This window comes from Eschrichtius robustus, chromosome 17 (genome assembly GCF_028021215.1).
Source record: "Eschrichtius robustus isolate mEscRob2 chromosome 17, mEscRob2.pri, whole genome shotgun sequence".
In the NCBI taxonomy this organism is placed as follows: Eukaryota; Metazoa; Chordata; class Mammalia; order Artiodactyla; family Eschrichtiidae; genus Eschrichtius; species Eschrichtius robustus.
Genome location: NC_090840.1, coordinates 29,986,487 through 30,003,806, shown reverse-complemented (window position 1 = coordinate 30,003,806; position 17,320 = coordinate 29,986,487). Strand labels below are relative to the sequence as shown.

The 17,320-nt window shown below is 34.7% G+C and overlaps 1 protein-coding gene across 3 annotated transcripts in view; it reads right to left on the bottom strand.

The window, feature by feature from the left end:
• The window catches only part of WWP1 (WW domain containing E3 ubiquitin protein ligase 1), a 107,647-nt gene that overhangs the window by 48,093 nt on the left and 42,234 nt on the right, over positions 1-17,320 (bottom strand). For all 3 annotated transcript variants that reach the window (XM_068525576.1, XM_068525577.1, XM_068525578.1), the window contains 5 exons: positions 16,588-16,726; positions 15,828-15,952; positions 6,555-6,692; positions 6,391-6,457; positions 3,162-3,346 (listed from right to left, as the gene is read on the bottom strand). In XM_068525576.1, coding sequence (XP_068381677.1) covers positions 3,162-3,346; positions 6,391-6,457; positions 6,555-6,692; positions 15,828-15,952; positions 16,588-16,726 — 654 coding nt within the window. The remainder of the gene's footprint in view (positions 1-3,161; positions 3,347-6,390; positions 6,458-6,554; positions 6,693-15,827; positions 15,953-16,587; positions 16,727-17,320) is intronic.

Here is a 17,320-nt window from a genome sequence, read left to right as displayed (position 1 = left end):
GAAGCCCACGCACCTAGAGCCTGTGCTCTGCAACAAGAGAATCCACTGCAATGAGAAGCCTGCGCACCGCAACAGAGAGTAGCCCCCACTCGCCACAAATAGAGAAAGCCCACGCGGAGCAACAAAGACCCAACACAACCAAAAGAAAAAAAGATTTTAGGATTTTGGGATCACAAGTAATGGATTAAAAACACGTAATGTGTTATACACAGAACATGCACACTTCCACCCCATCAGCACTCCAACAGTGAAAACTGATTTTTAAAGTTCCTGATTAGAAAAAAACCCTATTTTTACACCAACACCTTAAAGGAGACTACCCCTTGAAAAGATACCTGAATTCATCATCCTACTAAGGGATGACAGATCATACAGATGACATTGGTTAAGTGACTGCTACCAACAGAGTAGGTTCCAGAAGCCTTTGTAAACCAGCCAATGGAATGATGACAGTTGGATTGTTTGGTCAGATGTCACCAACGACAAAAAGAACATGCAAACACAATCACTAAGTTGACTGGGGGAATATATTTGAAGCTTATTATGGTATAAAAGATGAACATCACAACTCTGAGACACTATAAAAATCACACACATCTAAATGAACAGGAAAGCAGAGAGGTGAGAGCCAAAGAGGTGGATGCCAATTACAGCTCCTCTACTAGCTGGGAATCTCTTTGTGCCTCAGTTCCTTCACAGGAAAAATACTAGTACTTATTCTGAAGAGTTATTGTGAGAGTTAAATCAGTCAATGAACATATAGTGTTTAGAACATGTGTAGCACAAATATTAGCTATTATTCTGATTGTCTTAGGTTTCCTTGCAATTATTGTGAATGTCTTGGGAATTATTTACAATGGAGCCTTCATTTCTAGTCGCCCATGTGTGTGTTTTACTTTCACCTTGAAATTTCAGGCAAGGATAAATAAGAGAAGAATGTGGAAAGTGAATCTGTTCCCAACAGAAACAGTCTATAAAGTATTTAACAAGCTGCAGAATATAAATAAGAGATTCTACAGTGAGGGGGGAACTCAGTAAGTCCTTCTCTCTTTTGCATCAACATCTGAATAAGCCTGAAAGCTGAAACATGCAACTATGTAGTGGTCAATGGATACTTTGGCCAATCTACTCTAGCAGCTAAATATTTTAGAAAGAAGAGATAAATCCCCAAATTCCATATACTTTAAATGGAAGGTGATAACGAGAACAAAACAGAATGGTTGCATAAGCCTTTCTGAAATGAGCATTCAACATTCTTATACTTCTCATGAATAAAGCGTAGACTTAATCAAGAATTGGCACTGCTATCTAATTACTTCCAGAAATAATGGAATTGGATCTACCATTCTGAATCCAATGATAATCCCATATAACAAATCAAGCCTGGTCACATAAGGGTATTATTTTTATTTTTTACAGCTCTATGGAGTGTTCTCAAGGAAGTTACAATGCTTATAATGTAAATTTATTTATGGGTAGATAACTAGTTTTTGTGTGTGTGTGTGTGTGTGTGTGTGTGGTTTTTGGTATGGGTAATTATTTGATAACCTAAAAATCCATAGGCTAAAAGCACTGGACTTATGTTTCATTGTTAAGAACTCTGGTACTCAGATAAGCTATTTTTCTATGTGTGGTATTTAAAAAAAATAAATTATTTGTCCTTCCCATAGGTACTTTTCCCAGACTATTTTTTAAAACTATAAATTTAATTTAGGAGAGATAATATAAGTCAGAGTTCTAGGAAACTCACTATTGTATTTACTCTCTTGGAATTAGTGAGGATGTTGGTCACATTATGGTACCTTTTCATATAGATTCATAAAAGATAGACTATCAGGAATAGGAGCTGTTTTTTTTGTTTGCTTTTTGGTTTTTCTTGGCCGCGAGGCTTGTGGGATCTTAGTTCCCCGACCAGAGATCAAATAGGGCCCCGTCAGTGAGAGCACCGAATCCTAACCACTGGACCGCCAGGAAATTCCCAATAGGAGCTATTTTAACTGGTCTGTTCTTAATTTAGAGACAATTCTGAATAATATAAAATGTTTCCTTTTCCCTTCTGCTAATAAATCTGAGGCAAATGTTCTTACTAGAAAGGATACCAGAATCAGAAAATAAATGCATTCTGCTCACTAATTTCACCCTGGTTATCTGTGTTTATCTTCTCTGCATTTTCCAGACACCTTAAATTAATGACTAATAAGTCTACTTATTGTTGGTACTTAGGATCTTTAAGTCTATCTTTTTTAAAAAAGGGCAGCATTAATAAACAAATTAAATTTTCAAAAAACCATTCATGTCAGTTCCCACGTTTACAAAAAACTCACAAAATGCATGGTAAATATCCCCCCAATCTTGGGTATAAATATACAATAGTCTTATCTATAAACCCGTCTATTTTCATTTAATTACTAAATTACTTCCGTACATGTTTCTACTTTTTAATACTTTCCCATAAATAGACGAAGGAAAGAATATAGGCTCTGGAATGAAAAGAATAGGATTCCAACTCTAGCCCCAAGACATATGCTAGTAATCTGAAGCAAGTCCTAAGATTTGAGTTTCAAGAAATTCATCTGAGTTAATTTACAAAGATCAAACAAAAAAATGATTTATGAATATTACAGCTGAATCCATTGAAAGACAGGATTATAGAAAAGAATCTTCCTTAGGCAGTCCTATAATAGAATAACAGTTACTCTTAGAAAATATAAAACTTTTGGAGAGTTATATCAGCTCACAGTACATTTTACTACTAAGTTACGTGCCAAGAAGTAAATATTTGTATGGTAAAAGACAGGTTAAAGGAACCATTCATTACTAACAAATCAATGAATTCCCTCAAGTTCTTTTAGAAATATATTCTATATTATGAATTAAATAGTATTTTTTATAGCATACAGCCTAAGAATCTAGCTATCAAGTAAGTACTTGCTTAGTGAAATGTGTGGTTATTTCTAAACTAATACATTTTTGGAATATCTTCCTAAATAATCTAGAAAAATTCAAATTACTAGAAAAAATCTCAGGTATTGTAATCTTCCCGTTCCTTTTATAAAACTGAAGATTAAGAAAGATTGTACGATAAGAAAAGTACAGGTATAGATACATAAAATTTAATTTAGTTTTCATTTAAACAATGTGTCATAAGTAGCCATGCTTACCAGTGTCATTGGCAGGCTCAGATGTGAGTGGTTTTGGAGCTGGTGTGTTTTTGGGTCTGGCAGCAACCTGAGATGGAGATGAAGGTGTGTTGTCTCCATTAACTACATATGAACAGCATGAGTTTTGTACTACAGTGTTTGTAGGTACATGATTATCTATTCCATTAGTACCTTCAGCAGCCAACCTATAAAAAAAAAAAGAAAAAAAGCCTTACTTCAATGAATTAAGTACAATTAAATAACTTATTTATTTATTTATTTTTGGCCATGTTGGGTTTTCATTGCTGTGCGCGGGCTGTCTCTAGTTGCGGCGAGCGGGGGCTATTCTTCGTTGCAGTGCACAGGCTCCTCGTTGCGGTGGCTTCTCTTGTTGCGGAGCATGGGCTCGAGGCACACGGGCTTCAGTAGTTGTGGTGCACGGGCTTAGTTGCTCTGCGGCATGTGGGATCTTCCTGGACCAGAGCTCAAACCTGTGTCCCCTGCATTGGCGGGCAGACTCCCAACCACTGTGCCACCAGGGAAGTCCACAATTAAATAACTTTTCATCAGAAGTTGCATGAGAAATATTTACCAAGTTCTTAACACTGAAGCAAAATGATAGGTTTAAAGAGTAATGAACAAAAGATACCCTGATTACTTTTTTAACAGGTTATTTTTTACATTTTATTACATACTTTGCTATATTAAAGTTTAAATTACTTTCAGTTCTAATGTATCCACACTGTCAGATAAATGTATCAATATATTGAGATATACAAATACACTAAGTCAAAATGAATTCAGCCCCTCAAACCAATGTTCAATTTGTACATTTTAAATAGTCTTAAATAGACTTAAATGGTCTTAAGAATATTAATATTTATTTTAAAATGCTCTGAAAGTATTTTCAAAAAGGTCATGAAACTTATAAAAATCAATTCCAAACTGTTTATTGGAATTTTATTGAATACTGAAAGACCAAAAAATTCTTAAAAAATTGATCACAAGTTATTATGTACCAGCACTAAAATAATGAGTACATGATGATCAGAAAAAGCTAGATATTATATCCCAGAGTTAGAAGAATTTACAGTGTATTCATTACTGCAAATAAATAAATAAATATATCTACAACTACAAAATCAAACGTTTTGGCAGGGAGTTAGGCGATACCATGTAAGTGACCAAGAGAGCTTTTCCATATACACAGGTCACCCTGTATCTCTTCTCCAGAGAGCAGCCTTAAATTTTTAAAAAATATAAATCAGATCACATCTCAGTTGTCCCACCCAATCTATCTCTCTGATCTATTTCTCTCCAAGTTCTTCCTTGCCCACCTTGCAGCAGATATACTAGTAAATCAATTTTATACGAAAATCATGCTGAAAAGTCTTCAAATGTTTATTATAAATTATTAGATACAGGGAGTAAAATTATAATGACTTAGAAGATTATCAAAGAAAGGTTAAATATATTCTAGAGTTAGAAGAGTCTGCAGAGCATAAATTAACTAGAAATAGGGTCTTTTTACTTGTTATTTCCTCTGCCTGGAATGCTCTTCCCTGAAATCTCTCCATGGATGGTACATTTATGGCCTTTTAATTTTAGCTCGAATGGCACTTCCTCAGAGATGATCCCCCTGACATTTCTCTTTAAAACAGGCTCCTTTACATTCCTGTCACCCTGTCCTGTGTTTCAATGACTTCATAGTTCTTACCACTATCTCCAATTAGCTAATTTATTTCTTCACTTGTTTACTAACTACCTCTATCCCACCAGAATGAAAATTTCACAGGAACAGGACTGTATCCTTAGTGCCTGGACTAGTGTCTGGCACCAAACAGGCACTCAGTAAGTATCTGGACGATAAACGATACTTTCCCTTGTCACTTATATATTTGGAATGAGATGTGTTGAGGAACTTCAGGCAGGTAAAGTTTTGAAAAATTTCCCAAGTGATTCTGATTTGTACACCCCTCCCAAGCCACACAGCAAGGATCAGTGATCTGGCAGTCCAAGTAAAAGAACCCAACTCAAGTTCTCCTGGTGCTGTAGAACTAATCTTTGATTCAGAATGTGTTACTATATAATAAACAATATTAGGTTTTAGGTTGGTAGTGATTCAAGCTCCTTTACCCATCTAAAATTGTACTTCAAAAATTATTAAGAACAGATATATATATGTACATATATATACATGCACACACGCTAATGCATTTTAATCTACCTGTTGTACCCTTTCAGTCCTGAATTTTCTCGGTGTAAATTATAATGTGGATACTGCATAAATTTAAGCCAAATATATATTCAGAAGACATACTGATCTGTTCAAGTGCTCTATGAAAATCATTTAATGGCAATTTAGGAGTAATATTAGTAACTGTAGATTAATAAAAGTCACACTTTGTCATATACCAGCATGCTTTTTCAAATGCAACAAGTCAATTTCACAGCAATATATTTTCATATTTTCAGGTGTTCATTCCACTATATTTGAGCTTTAACATGCTTTTATTCTAATACAAATTATTTCAAACAGAAAGTCTCTATTAACTGTCATCAAACATGAACGTATGGGAATCACAGAGATGGCAGGATGATCTCTGAGGGGAGACCGCAATCTGTGCACCATCTATCTTCTAGTGATTACAGGAAGCTGCCAATTCAGACAGCAATAAGATAATCATTTTCCCACATTATCTGACTCTATTTACTGATAAAATATGCCTAAATACAGATTTTTAAAAGCCATTTCCAATAAAAAAGAATGAAGTTCTGACACCTGCTACAACATGGATGAACCTTATGCTAAGTAAAAGAAGCCAGTAACAGAAGATCATATATTATATGATACCATTTACAAGAAATGGCCAGAACAGGCAAATCCACTGAGACAGAAGATTAGTGGCTGCCAGGAGCTGGGAGGAAAGAGGGATGGAGAGAGAATGCTCATGTGTACAGAGTTTCTTTTTGAAGATGGTAAGAATGTTCTGAAATCAGACAGCAGTGATGGTTACCCAACTCTGTTAACCTAAAAACCACTGAAATATACATGTTATTCTTATGATATGTGTATTATCTCATTAAAGCTGTTACTTTTCTAAAAACTACTTTGATAAGAATTCAACCAAATGATATGCTTAGATATAAGCTTTTAAATTCTATGGCAAACTCTAAACTAAGGTTAAAAACCTCATATGTGGGAAATGTTACATTACTTTGTCACAAATACTAAAATAAAACATTCTACCTGGTGGTTGTCCTTGCCGAAGGGTCTCCATTTTCATGTAAGGCATCACCATTTTGCTGTATTTCCCCTGAATGACAGAAAAGAAAGACACTAGGTTTTTATATACTTCTTGCTGTTTTCTTTTTTCCTTCAAATTTTGAAAACACATGAAGTTATTAGCTTACTGGTTGGAGATGAGCTGCAGTTTGTTCTATTTTCTTGCTCAATCACCAGTCCATCAAGCACAACAGTTAATTCACCAGTTTGCACAACACCATTCTTGGTTTCCAAGGAAAGTTTTAATTGTTCTTTCACTCTTTCCACTAGGGGGAAAAAAACACAAACCTAATTTAAACACTTTTGTTATATACAAAAATACATTTTAGAAATCAAAACTACATATCAAGAATTACTCTAATTTAGTGCTTGACGGCTACATGTGGAAAGAATTATTTGCGTTTTTATCTATAGGCCCTTCTATACTACACCAGAATCACTTCCTTTCTCACCTAGTTGAATAACTCCTTTCCCTCTACCACATACTTTCAAGATCATCTTTCATTGTCCCTTTGCACAGTATAAACCTCTGAGAATATACAAATATATCTAGATAATAAGCTCAGCAATTGCCTAAACTTGCTCTTTGGCCCAAGGTACCACATAAGACTTGTGGTTAAGGCAAAATTTCTGCAGGAGAGTCAGGGGGTTTGGTTCTTAATTCCAGCTCAGGAACTTCTAGCTGTATTTGAGTAAGTAGTCAAGCTACTTAAAGCCTCAGTTTCCTCATTACAAAATGGAGATAACAGAAGCAACAAACTAAAGGAACTGTCATAAGGTCCAAATGCAAAGTCACAGAGAAAGTTCTTAGCACCACATCTGACACACAGTAAGTGCTCAATAAATGGTAATAGTTTATTATTTCTTTTTCATATAAGGCCAAATATTTCTTCCTATTATTAGGATATCTAATTCTTACTTAAAGTCATTTTGCTTCAACTTCTCCTATCCCACAGAATACATATCAAAAGTATTAGTGATCCCATTATTATCCAAAATGAGGCCAGTTACTTCAATCTGATCTTCACTTCTGAAATCATGAAACATATTTCTTCTTAGATTATGTCCTTGACTTTGGTCCCTCCTATATTTAACAAATTTGTTGGGTTTTTTTTTCCATTTACCAAATGTCTAGCACAAACATATCGACTAATTACCCAAGTACAGAAACTACAAGACAAAAAAAAAAAAAATCTGTAACAACTAACCATTAGACAGGAATTCTTTGCAAAAAATTTAAGAACCATGTAATAAAGAAAACCTTGTAGAAGACTTACCCCAATCATTTTCACCACCATAAACCTCATTTCCACTCCACATCACAAAATCAACATTAATAAAAGCAGAGAAACTAGAGGAAATATTAATATTAAAGTACCAAAAAAAATAAAAACCCAACCCTACAAAAGCATGAATTTCAGTTTTATCTAGATTCTAATAATCTATGTCTGAAGAAAACTATATTGACCACCATTCTATTTCATTCTATTTCATTTTTGTCACCTTCCTCTATTTAAAGTATCTAGAATTTGGAGGTCTAGCTCTCATTCCTAAAATATTTAGCTATTTGAGTAGATTCTTAAAGAATAGCTTTTTACTCAATAGGCTTTGAGTAGATTCTTAAAGAATAGCCTATATGGGAAAAGAATCTAAAAAAGAGTGGATATATGTATTCACTTTGCTGTACACCTGAAACTAACACTACATTGTAGATCAACCATACTCCAATAAAAATTAAAAAAAAAAAAAAAGAATAGCCTTTCAAAATCACTTTAAAGTAGGTCTCTTGGTGGTAAATTCTCTCATTTTTAAAAATCTGTAAATGTTTGGAGTCTCATCCTGAAAGATTTGTTGGGCATGCCAACTCCGTATTGATAATGATCTCTCAACTCTTTGAAGATATTTTTCCACCATCTTATCCTATTACTGCTAATTATGTAAGCCTGATTTATAAATCTTTGCAAATGACCTGTTTTTCTCCATAGCTGCTTTTTTTTGTCTTTGGTGTCATGCATTTCACTTTGATGAGAGCATGACTTCCTCTTTATCATCCTGCTTTGGATAACAATGAATCCAGGGGCCAGCAAACTATAGACCATAGGCCAAATCTGGCCCATTACCTGTTTTTGTAAATACGGTTTTATTTGAACACAGCCATGCTCATTCATGTACATATTTTCTATGGCTGCTTTCCAACTACAATGGAAGAGCCGAATAGGTGCAACAGAGATTATATGACCTGCAAAGCCTAAATATTTACCATCTGGTCCTTTACAGAAAATGTTTGCCAACCTCTGCTTATGGGTGGCTTCTTATAATTTGTAATCTTTGATGGTGAGTTCAATTTCTGATATTAATCTAAGGGTAATCTTTGGGCTTTAGTACAGGCGGGGCCGGTTTCTTATTCTGTCAGTGGTGTGAGGGCACCCCAAGAGTCAAGACTACAGGAGTCTAAGCTCAGCTCCCCTAGCTGGCTGTCAACCAAAAGTGCTATCAGCATCATCCACTAATCTAACTCTAGTTCATAAGGTTTTCTTTGTCTTTTTTTTTTTGGAAGAAGAGGGCCCTTGGAGACCACTCCTGCCTCTTTGCAAAACTCATCAATGACACAGAAACTCATCCTATCCAGGACCTAACTGTTCTGCAGTGGGAGGTTGTTCACAGCATCTAGCCTTTCACAATTATAACATGGAAGATTGAGATATAACATTTCTGAGTCATAAAATTGGGAGGACTATCACATAAATAATTCTCTCTACGTGTGTGTTGGGGGGGGGCTGGAATATGAGGGTATTATTTTATTACAGTATAAACAAGCCAACTCAGACATATTCATCCATTCAATATGTGATTGCCTAGTGTGTGCCAGATAGTGCACTCTGGGAAAGCAGAATAAACCCTGACCAGCCTAAAGTAGACCTCCTCCCTACCATTACTCCACTTATTTCCTTCAATGGACTTACCACCAGAACTGGGGGCTGGGGGGCAGCGGGGTCCATCTCCCCAACTAAACTGAAGTCTCCAATAGAGCAGAGATCTTATTCAGCTAATTCAGTGATGTATCCTCAGTATCTGACAGAAGGTAGGTGCTTAATAAAATTTAAAATAAACTATTAAGATAGAGCCATCCTCAGGAAACTTACAAGGCAGTAGCTGATTATTTCCTACCGCCTGGACATTCTTCCTTAGTTTTAACTGGGGAAAAGAACAGTCTGAACCTGAGTTTCTAGGAAGCTACATATATGACTAGACAATTTATTCTTTCATCACAGACTTGTCAAAAACACACACTCTTTCTGTCCCCACAGAAAACAAGAGATCTTCAAAAATCTTGGTTTTCAAGGCATTTTACAGAATTAGATTTAACTCAGAATCACATTCTGAAGCTATTTTTTTCTTGCACACAGTATTATCTACTGCTAAGTAACAAATTATCCTAAAATTCAGTCACTTAAAATAACAATAGCTACTTAATACTGCTCACAGTTTCTGTGGGCCAGGAATTTGCGAGGGGTGGAAAAATCTGCCTAGAGGGTGGCTCGTACACAGAGTTGACAAATTGGGATTGACTGCTGAGAAGAAGCCTCCGTTCCTCTCCACTTGGGCCCCTCTACAGACCTGTCGAGAGTCTCCACAGCGGAGACTTTCTTCCTGGAGTGAGTAATCTAAGAGACCAGGGCAAAAGCTGAAATGTCTTCACTGACCAAGTCTTGGAGGTCATATACCATTACTTCTGCATATTCTGTTGGTCACACAGACCATCTCTGTTTCAGTGTGGGAGGGGACTACACAAATGTACCAAATAGCAGAAGGTAGGAATGTATAAGGGTCACTTTGGAGGCTGGCAAACATACACATAAATATGATTGTAACAGAATTTTAGAAAAGAACGAGTACATTAGGTTACAAAAGCTTGTAAGTAAAAATCCCAAGAATAACCAGGTCTGCTGAATCCTAAGTCTTTCTATTATATCATACTATGAGTCAATGTGTTAGGTTCCCATCTTCTATCATGTAACAAAATAAATTTCAGAATTTATAAAAGAAATTAAAGTAAAAATAAAGTAAAAAATGTGGAAGAAAATAGATAACTATTAAATATAAGGACTGGAAAGGATTCTTTGAGCATAATAACAATGGAAAATGAATAAACTTTAATGACTGAAATAATATTAAACTTCTATAAATCAAAACTGGGTACAAAAAATAGAGGCAAATGATTGGGAGAAAAAACTAAGAGCTTTTATAAATCAGTGAGAAAAAAAAGAAATCAATAAAAAATGTACAAAGAACATGACAATCACAAACGATGAAATATGAATGATCAATAAACATCTGACTTTATTAATAGTTAAAGAAATACTCTGGTAAGAAAAATATACATTTTTTTTTTATCTATTAGTGGGGTGTATATTTCCAAATGGGCACTCTCAGATGCTACATTTTGTGTACAAATTATTATAACTTTTCAGGAAAGCAACTAGACAACTGTGCATAGCTAGAGGCTTAAAACTGTTCATTCCCTCTCACCTAGTAATTTCAATCCTAAAAATCTTTCTAAAGAACAGAAATGCATTTATCACCAGTAATGAAAAAACTGTTTGTTCAAAACCTTGGCTTAAAATGTCTTAGTTTGTGCCGATGCTAAGTGAATTTTAAAAAGAGAACTTAAGACTTAGTAAACTAAAGAAATAACTAGTATTAACTAAGTAAATAAGGCTAAAGGCAACTGCTTTAATAAACTTAAATTTGACTATGCTCTGTCTTCTATCATAAATGACACATTTCTCTGCTCTGTTTCCCTACCATTTAATGTAAAGAGATAATTTTCACTGTAAATCATTTTGGACATAATTCAATTTGAAGTGATTTTAATGGATTTCAAAATACTTTTGTTGACAAAAGCTACTAACACCATAAAAAAATGAAAAAATAAAAAAAACAGTGTAATGCCAGTGTTTGAAAGGCAGCCATCTGACTCCCCTCTGGAGTGTTTAAAGTGGCTCTGTCAGTTTCAAAATTGAAATATAAAGTGAAGTTCTGTATTCACTTCAACCTTGGAATTAGCTACACTGCTCTTACACTGTTCACCCATGAATGTGATGACAAAGATTTTCTCCTGGCCCAAATTCAATTCAGGCTCCTCTGAGCCACCTTCTCCACTAGGCCTCAACCTTGGCCCATAAAAACTGCAAACTCTCCGCACAAAAGATTTTATCCACCCTACTCTCCCCAAAATTAAAAGACTTCTAACAACTCAAGGAGACCCTAGCCTGCCTTGAAAGAATTTACTGTTTGCTCAAGGCAACACCTGTGACAGGCCACCCTTTCTCAAAGCATTTATTAAAACGGCTTATAATGGTGGATCCTTCCTCTGTCCCTTTAAGATGTGTATGTGTCTCCTACTCAGGGACCTGAAAGTTATTCATCTGAAATGTAATCACCAGGAAGGATGGGTCTTAGTCAGTCTTAGTCTCTGTGGGAGAATAAAATTCTAAATAATAGAGAAAGCTGGCCTAACTGCATTCCCACTGATCAACTCTTGTAATTTTTCACTTCCCTAACTCCACTTAGCTTCCACTCACCCCTCTTTCTACTCCCTCATTCTTCCTTTGAAAGGCCCAATTACCTCTGTATAAACTGAAGCTGAGATCAGATCAAGCTGGATCCTCTTCCTTATTGCAAAAGTATATAACTGATTAAAATATGTCCTTACCACTATTGTTTGGCTTTTTCTTTGACAACAGAAGGATTTTTCCTTTGCAACTTAAGAAACAGTAGGTTTGACAGGAAGAAATATACCTCATATATCAGTATCTAATGCTACTGACATAAAGAAAAAGACCTAAAAATACCACATATTTCTGCAAAGCCAACGAAATAATTTCCATAATTTAGAACAGTGTTCAAGTGATCCAAACACATAACTTACTAAAGGCTGAGGTGCAAATGATGGGTTAAACCCACAGAAGTTCTGAGACAATGTATCAGAGGATTGCATGGGTTTGGACGCCATCCAACTAGGCTTATTACACAAAACAAATGAAGGTTACGGACTCGAAGGCTCGCTAGGATTTAAATGTGAAGAAGTGAAAGAACTTCCCTAGTAAGCTGCAGCTGGATTTTTACTGGGAAAATACAGATGGTTTTATGTTGGATTAGTTGAGAATTTTATTTAAGGTTACGGATGACTGTAACAATTCATACTATACCATGAAGGCTGAAAGTAAATATATTCAGAAAAAAAACACACCTATTCAAACGAATTAATCCTCTGCCCTCACCCCAAATATATCAGGAGAAGGGATACATAAAAACATGAACTTATGAGAAAAAAATGTCAAGGCCCTGAGTATAGGAAGAAATTAGCCTCATAAATTTGAAGAGGGACATGTCCAAGTGCTAAACCAAGAGGCTGAATCAAAGACAACCAAGGACTTTATCAATTATGAGTACATTTATAAATTCTACAGGTTGTCTAGAACGATGTTAACTTCCCATTACTTCTATTCAAAATTAAGCAACTAAGAATAAGAAAACCTGTGCTCTAGTCAAAACTGCAATTACTTCTTGCTTCAGCAATTCACTTAGATTAATTTATTTAATCAATAAATAAATTGTCATGGCTTTTGTCATGGCCATAATCCTATGGGATTAATGCCCGTAGGCATTTAAGTCTGCCTTTAAAGCGCTATTATTCTATCACAGCTTTAAATTTTTGAAATTAATTTACTTCCCTTTTGTTATAGGCTGAATTGTGTACCCTCCAATGCCATCCCATTCATATGTTTAAGTCCTAACCTCTAGTACCTCAGAAGGTGACTTTATTTGGAAACACGATCTTTAAAGAGATAATTAAAACGAGGTCATCACGGTGGCCCTAATCCAATATGACTGGTGTCCTTTTAAGAAAAGGAAATTTGGACAGGGATACACACACACACAGGGAAGACCATGTGATGATATAAGGCAAAGATGGCTATCTACAAGCAAAGAAGAGAGTCTTCTGAAGAAACCAACCCTGTCAACACCTTGATCTCAGACTTCAGGCTTCCAGAACTGTGAGAAAGTACATTTCTGTTGTTTAGGCCAGCGGTCCCCAACCTTTCTGGCACCAGGGACCAGTTTCATGGAGGACAATTCTTCCACGGACTTGGGGGGTGGGGTGGGGGTGGGGGAATGGTTCAGGCGGTAATGCGAGCCACGGGGAACAGCAGATGAAGCTCCGCTAGCTCGTCCGCCGCCACTCACCTCCTGCTGTGAGGCCGGGTTCCTAAGAGGCCACAGACCGCTACTGGTCCGTGGCCCAGGGGTTGGGGACCCCTGGTTTAGGGGACCCAGTCTGTGGTATTTTGGTATGGCAGCCCTGGAAAACTAATACACTTTTCAATTTTCAAAAAAAGAAAAACAAAATTACTGACTGCCTAGGGTGTATAAGATGCTGCTACTACAATTTCTGAAGCCACTGACTTCAGACATGCACAAATGTTTATAAAATTTTATTTTTCCTCTGAGCATATTCTGCTCAATTAAATCAAGAGAGATAGCTTTAAGTTTATACAATTTATAAGAGTTTCATTTCCAAGTATACAGACATTACAACCTTCCTACAAAATTACTTTGGCAGATAAATATTAAAATCTTTATATAGAGAGTAATTATAATCTTTACAAGAAGGCTCAGTACAGTCTAATATAACAGATTTGGAAACAGTAAATGGCAACAGTAGGAGCATGGTTTAAAAATTACAGTTTGTGACAAAATATTATGAAACTATTAAATTAGCTTTCAAAGAATACCACTGAATTACACAGGGAAATGCACATGATATAACATTGAGAGCTAAGAAGAACATGAAGCGTGGTCATCAAGTATGATGAAATGAATACATGAAATCGAGTATGATCTCGATTATTATACACATACACATGTAGACAAAAATTCATCAAAATGTTAGCACTCATTATCTCTGGGTTGTGAGATTATGAGAAATAACTTTTGTACTAGAAAAGAGGTCCCATGCAAAAGCTTAATCCAGAGCAGAAATAGCATATAAATAGTTGAAACCAAATACTCAGTTCTGAAATAACGTAGGTTAACTGAGGTATGACATATTTATACCAATAATGTCATAGAGCCCGGAAAAAAGTACAAATCTAGCCACCATCAGACCGAGCAAGGTACTGTACGCTTACAAGACCTACTACTTATTTCTGTAACCAAGATGAATTCAATGACCAAAAGCCATGACATAGCAGGGAATTAAACTTTCAATGCTTAAAAGAATATTTAAAAAAAAAAAAATCACTGTACATAAAAACTAGTGTGGCTTTTACACTTTCTTGACTCATAACTCTTTATGTCCAAAAACTACATCAAAAACAGATTTTTCAGTTACACATGAATTTTTTTTGTTAAAAACAGAAAAAACTTTAAAAAAATTAACTTATCTTAAAAATTAGCATTTTAACCCTTAACCTAGCACATGTGTTAGGAGTAAGAAAATTTCTAAGGAAATAAGATGAACATAAAGATTTAGAGTGGTATTAGTTTGAGTGAACTATTAGAAACCTCCTAAATATCAAATAATAAATTAGTTAAATCATAAACTAGGAGTCCAGTTTTTAATATTCTTTGGATCACACAGTATTTTGAGAATTTGATAAAAGCAATGAACTCTCTCCTCAGAATCAAAAATACATGTATATATCCCCAAGTTTTTGCATACCATGATAGGAAGTTTACAAATAATTGAAGCTTAAACTACTTTAAGAATCCTCACACTAGAAAAATTTAATATGATGGAAACATAACGCTCATATTATATTTTTAAATGAAAAAAAGAAGAGGATAAACCAGTAGATACAAAGAAGAAAAAAAAGTTTACGTCTATGAATGAGAGACCAAATTATTAGGAATGGTTATCCTTGGATAGTAAAAATTACAGATAATTTTTATATTCCTCTGTGATTTTCTATATTCTCCATATTTTCTAAAATGAACTAGTTAGATAATGAAAAAAGAAAATTTAAGAGTTAGAATTTATTTTGTACAAACAAAATTGTTATCAGCCAAGAAACAAAGTAGAGTAGCTTCAGATAATGATCATTTTTTTTCAAGTCTTTAAGTATACAATAAATCACTGATGGTCACTGATAACCGGGTATACTCATGGATGACTGGGATTATTTTGTATAAATTTGTTGGATAGAGAAATGCCAGGGTAAATATTTCCTATTTCATATAATGCTATAAACTTAAAAGCAATCATAGGCAATAAATGAAGTACTCCTTTATAAATACAAAACTTTTTTTTTTTTTTTTGCTTTTGGACTTCCGAATATTTTCAAAGTGTCTAAAATAAACTTTTAAAGAAACAAAGACTAGAACAAAAAACTTACATTTTCTATTGTGTATTAACAGAGCTTGTTTCAAATCTACTGTTGCTCTTCCTAACAAAGCATCTGCTTTTAAAGTGTGATGACTCCAAACTCGAAATTCCAATGTAGTCTGTGGGGTCACATTTCTGTAAGGGTAAAATTATAACAAATATACAGGAGAGTACGATTTACTTCAATAATTTTGAAAAAGCCATGAATTCAGTTTATTTGAGGAAAAAATATTACATGAAACAGTAAACTACCTGAATTATAAATAAAATATTTATTTTCAAGTACATTAGGACTTTAATACCCAGATTAAAAGTTTTTGTAATTAACAAATCAAAACACCAGCAATACATCTAAAGTCTTATTAAGACTTCAAAATAACACAATTTCTACTCGAACTAATACCTAAAGATTTAAGACAGTTGACTGCATTGGTTATAACACTTTTACTATACACAAATTTATAACATTATATTTCAGAAATGGCAAATGATTTTCTGCCCTATTTATTTTTATAAGACAATAAGAAAAAATATCGCTATATGGAAAACATTAGTTTGTAAAGCAAAAACAAGGACTATTAATGCTTCATTTCTAAATAAAATAAAATAAACCAAAATTTTTTTCATACTTAAAATTGTCTAGTCACACTAAAAAATAGCATTCCTTACTCTGAAGTCATCTTACCAAAAAAACACCACCAAAAGAAAAACATTCCAAGAAGCACACTCTCTTTCGAAAATTTTGCATTCTTAATATACCAGATACTTACACAGTTAGCTGTTCATCCCATTTTGGATTAGAAGAACTACTGGATTTTGCTGTTTTCTTACTTTCTCCATCTACAACTACTTCTGTATATATTGCTGTTCCAAACCAGTTCTTTTTTCTTTTTAGTTTGGCACTAGAAACTAACAGAAACATGATAATCACTAGTGAATTTATTTAGCCACAAAGTAGTATAAATCAATAAAAATGGAATTGTGCGCCTTGCGCAACTCAAACTCTTTTCACTGGCAGGATGAAGAAACAATATAAAAGGGCTACTGTTAATGCCTGAGAACCATTTGACTTTAACAGTTTTATTGAAATAATTCACATAGCATATAATTCACCCATTTAAACTGCACAATAGCTTTAATATATTCACAGAGTTGTGCAACCATCACCACAAGCAATTTTAAAACATACTCGTTACCCACAAAAGAAACCCCATATCATTAAGCAGTCACCTTCCTATTCCATCCCACCTCCTCCCCACCAGCCCTAGGCAACTACTAACCTACTCTGTCTCTATAGATTTGCCTATTCTGGACATTTCATATAAATGAAATGGTCTTTTGTGACTGGCTTCTTTCACCTAGCATACTTTCAAAGTTCATCCATGTTGTAGTATGTATCAGTATTTTCAATCATTTTATTGACAAATAATATTCCACTGTATAGGCATACCACTTTTTATTTATCCACTCAGCAGTTGAAATAGACATTTGGGTTGTTTCCAC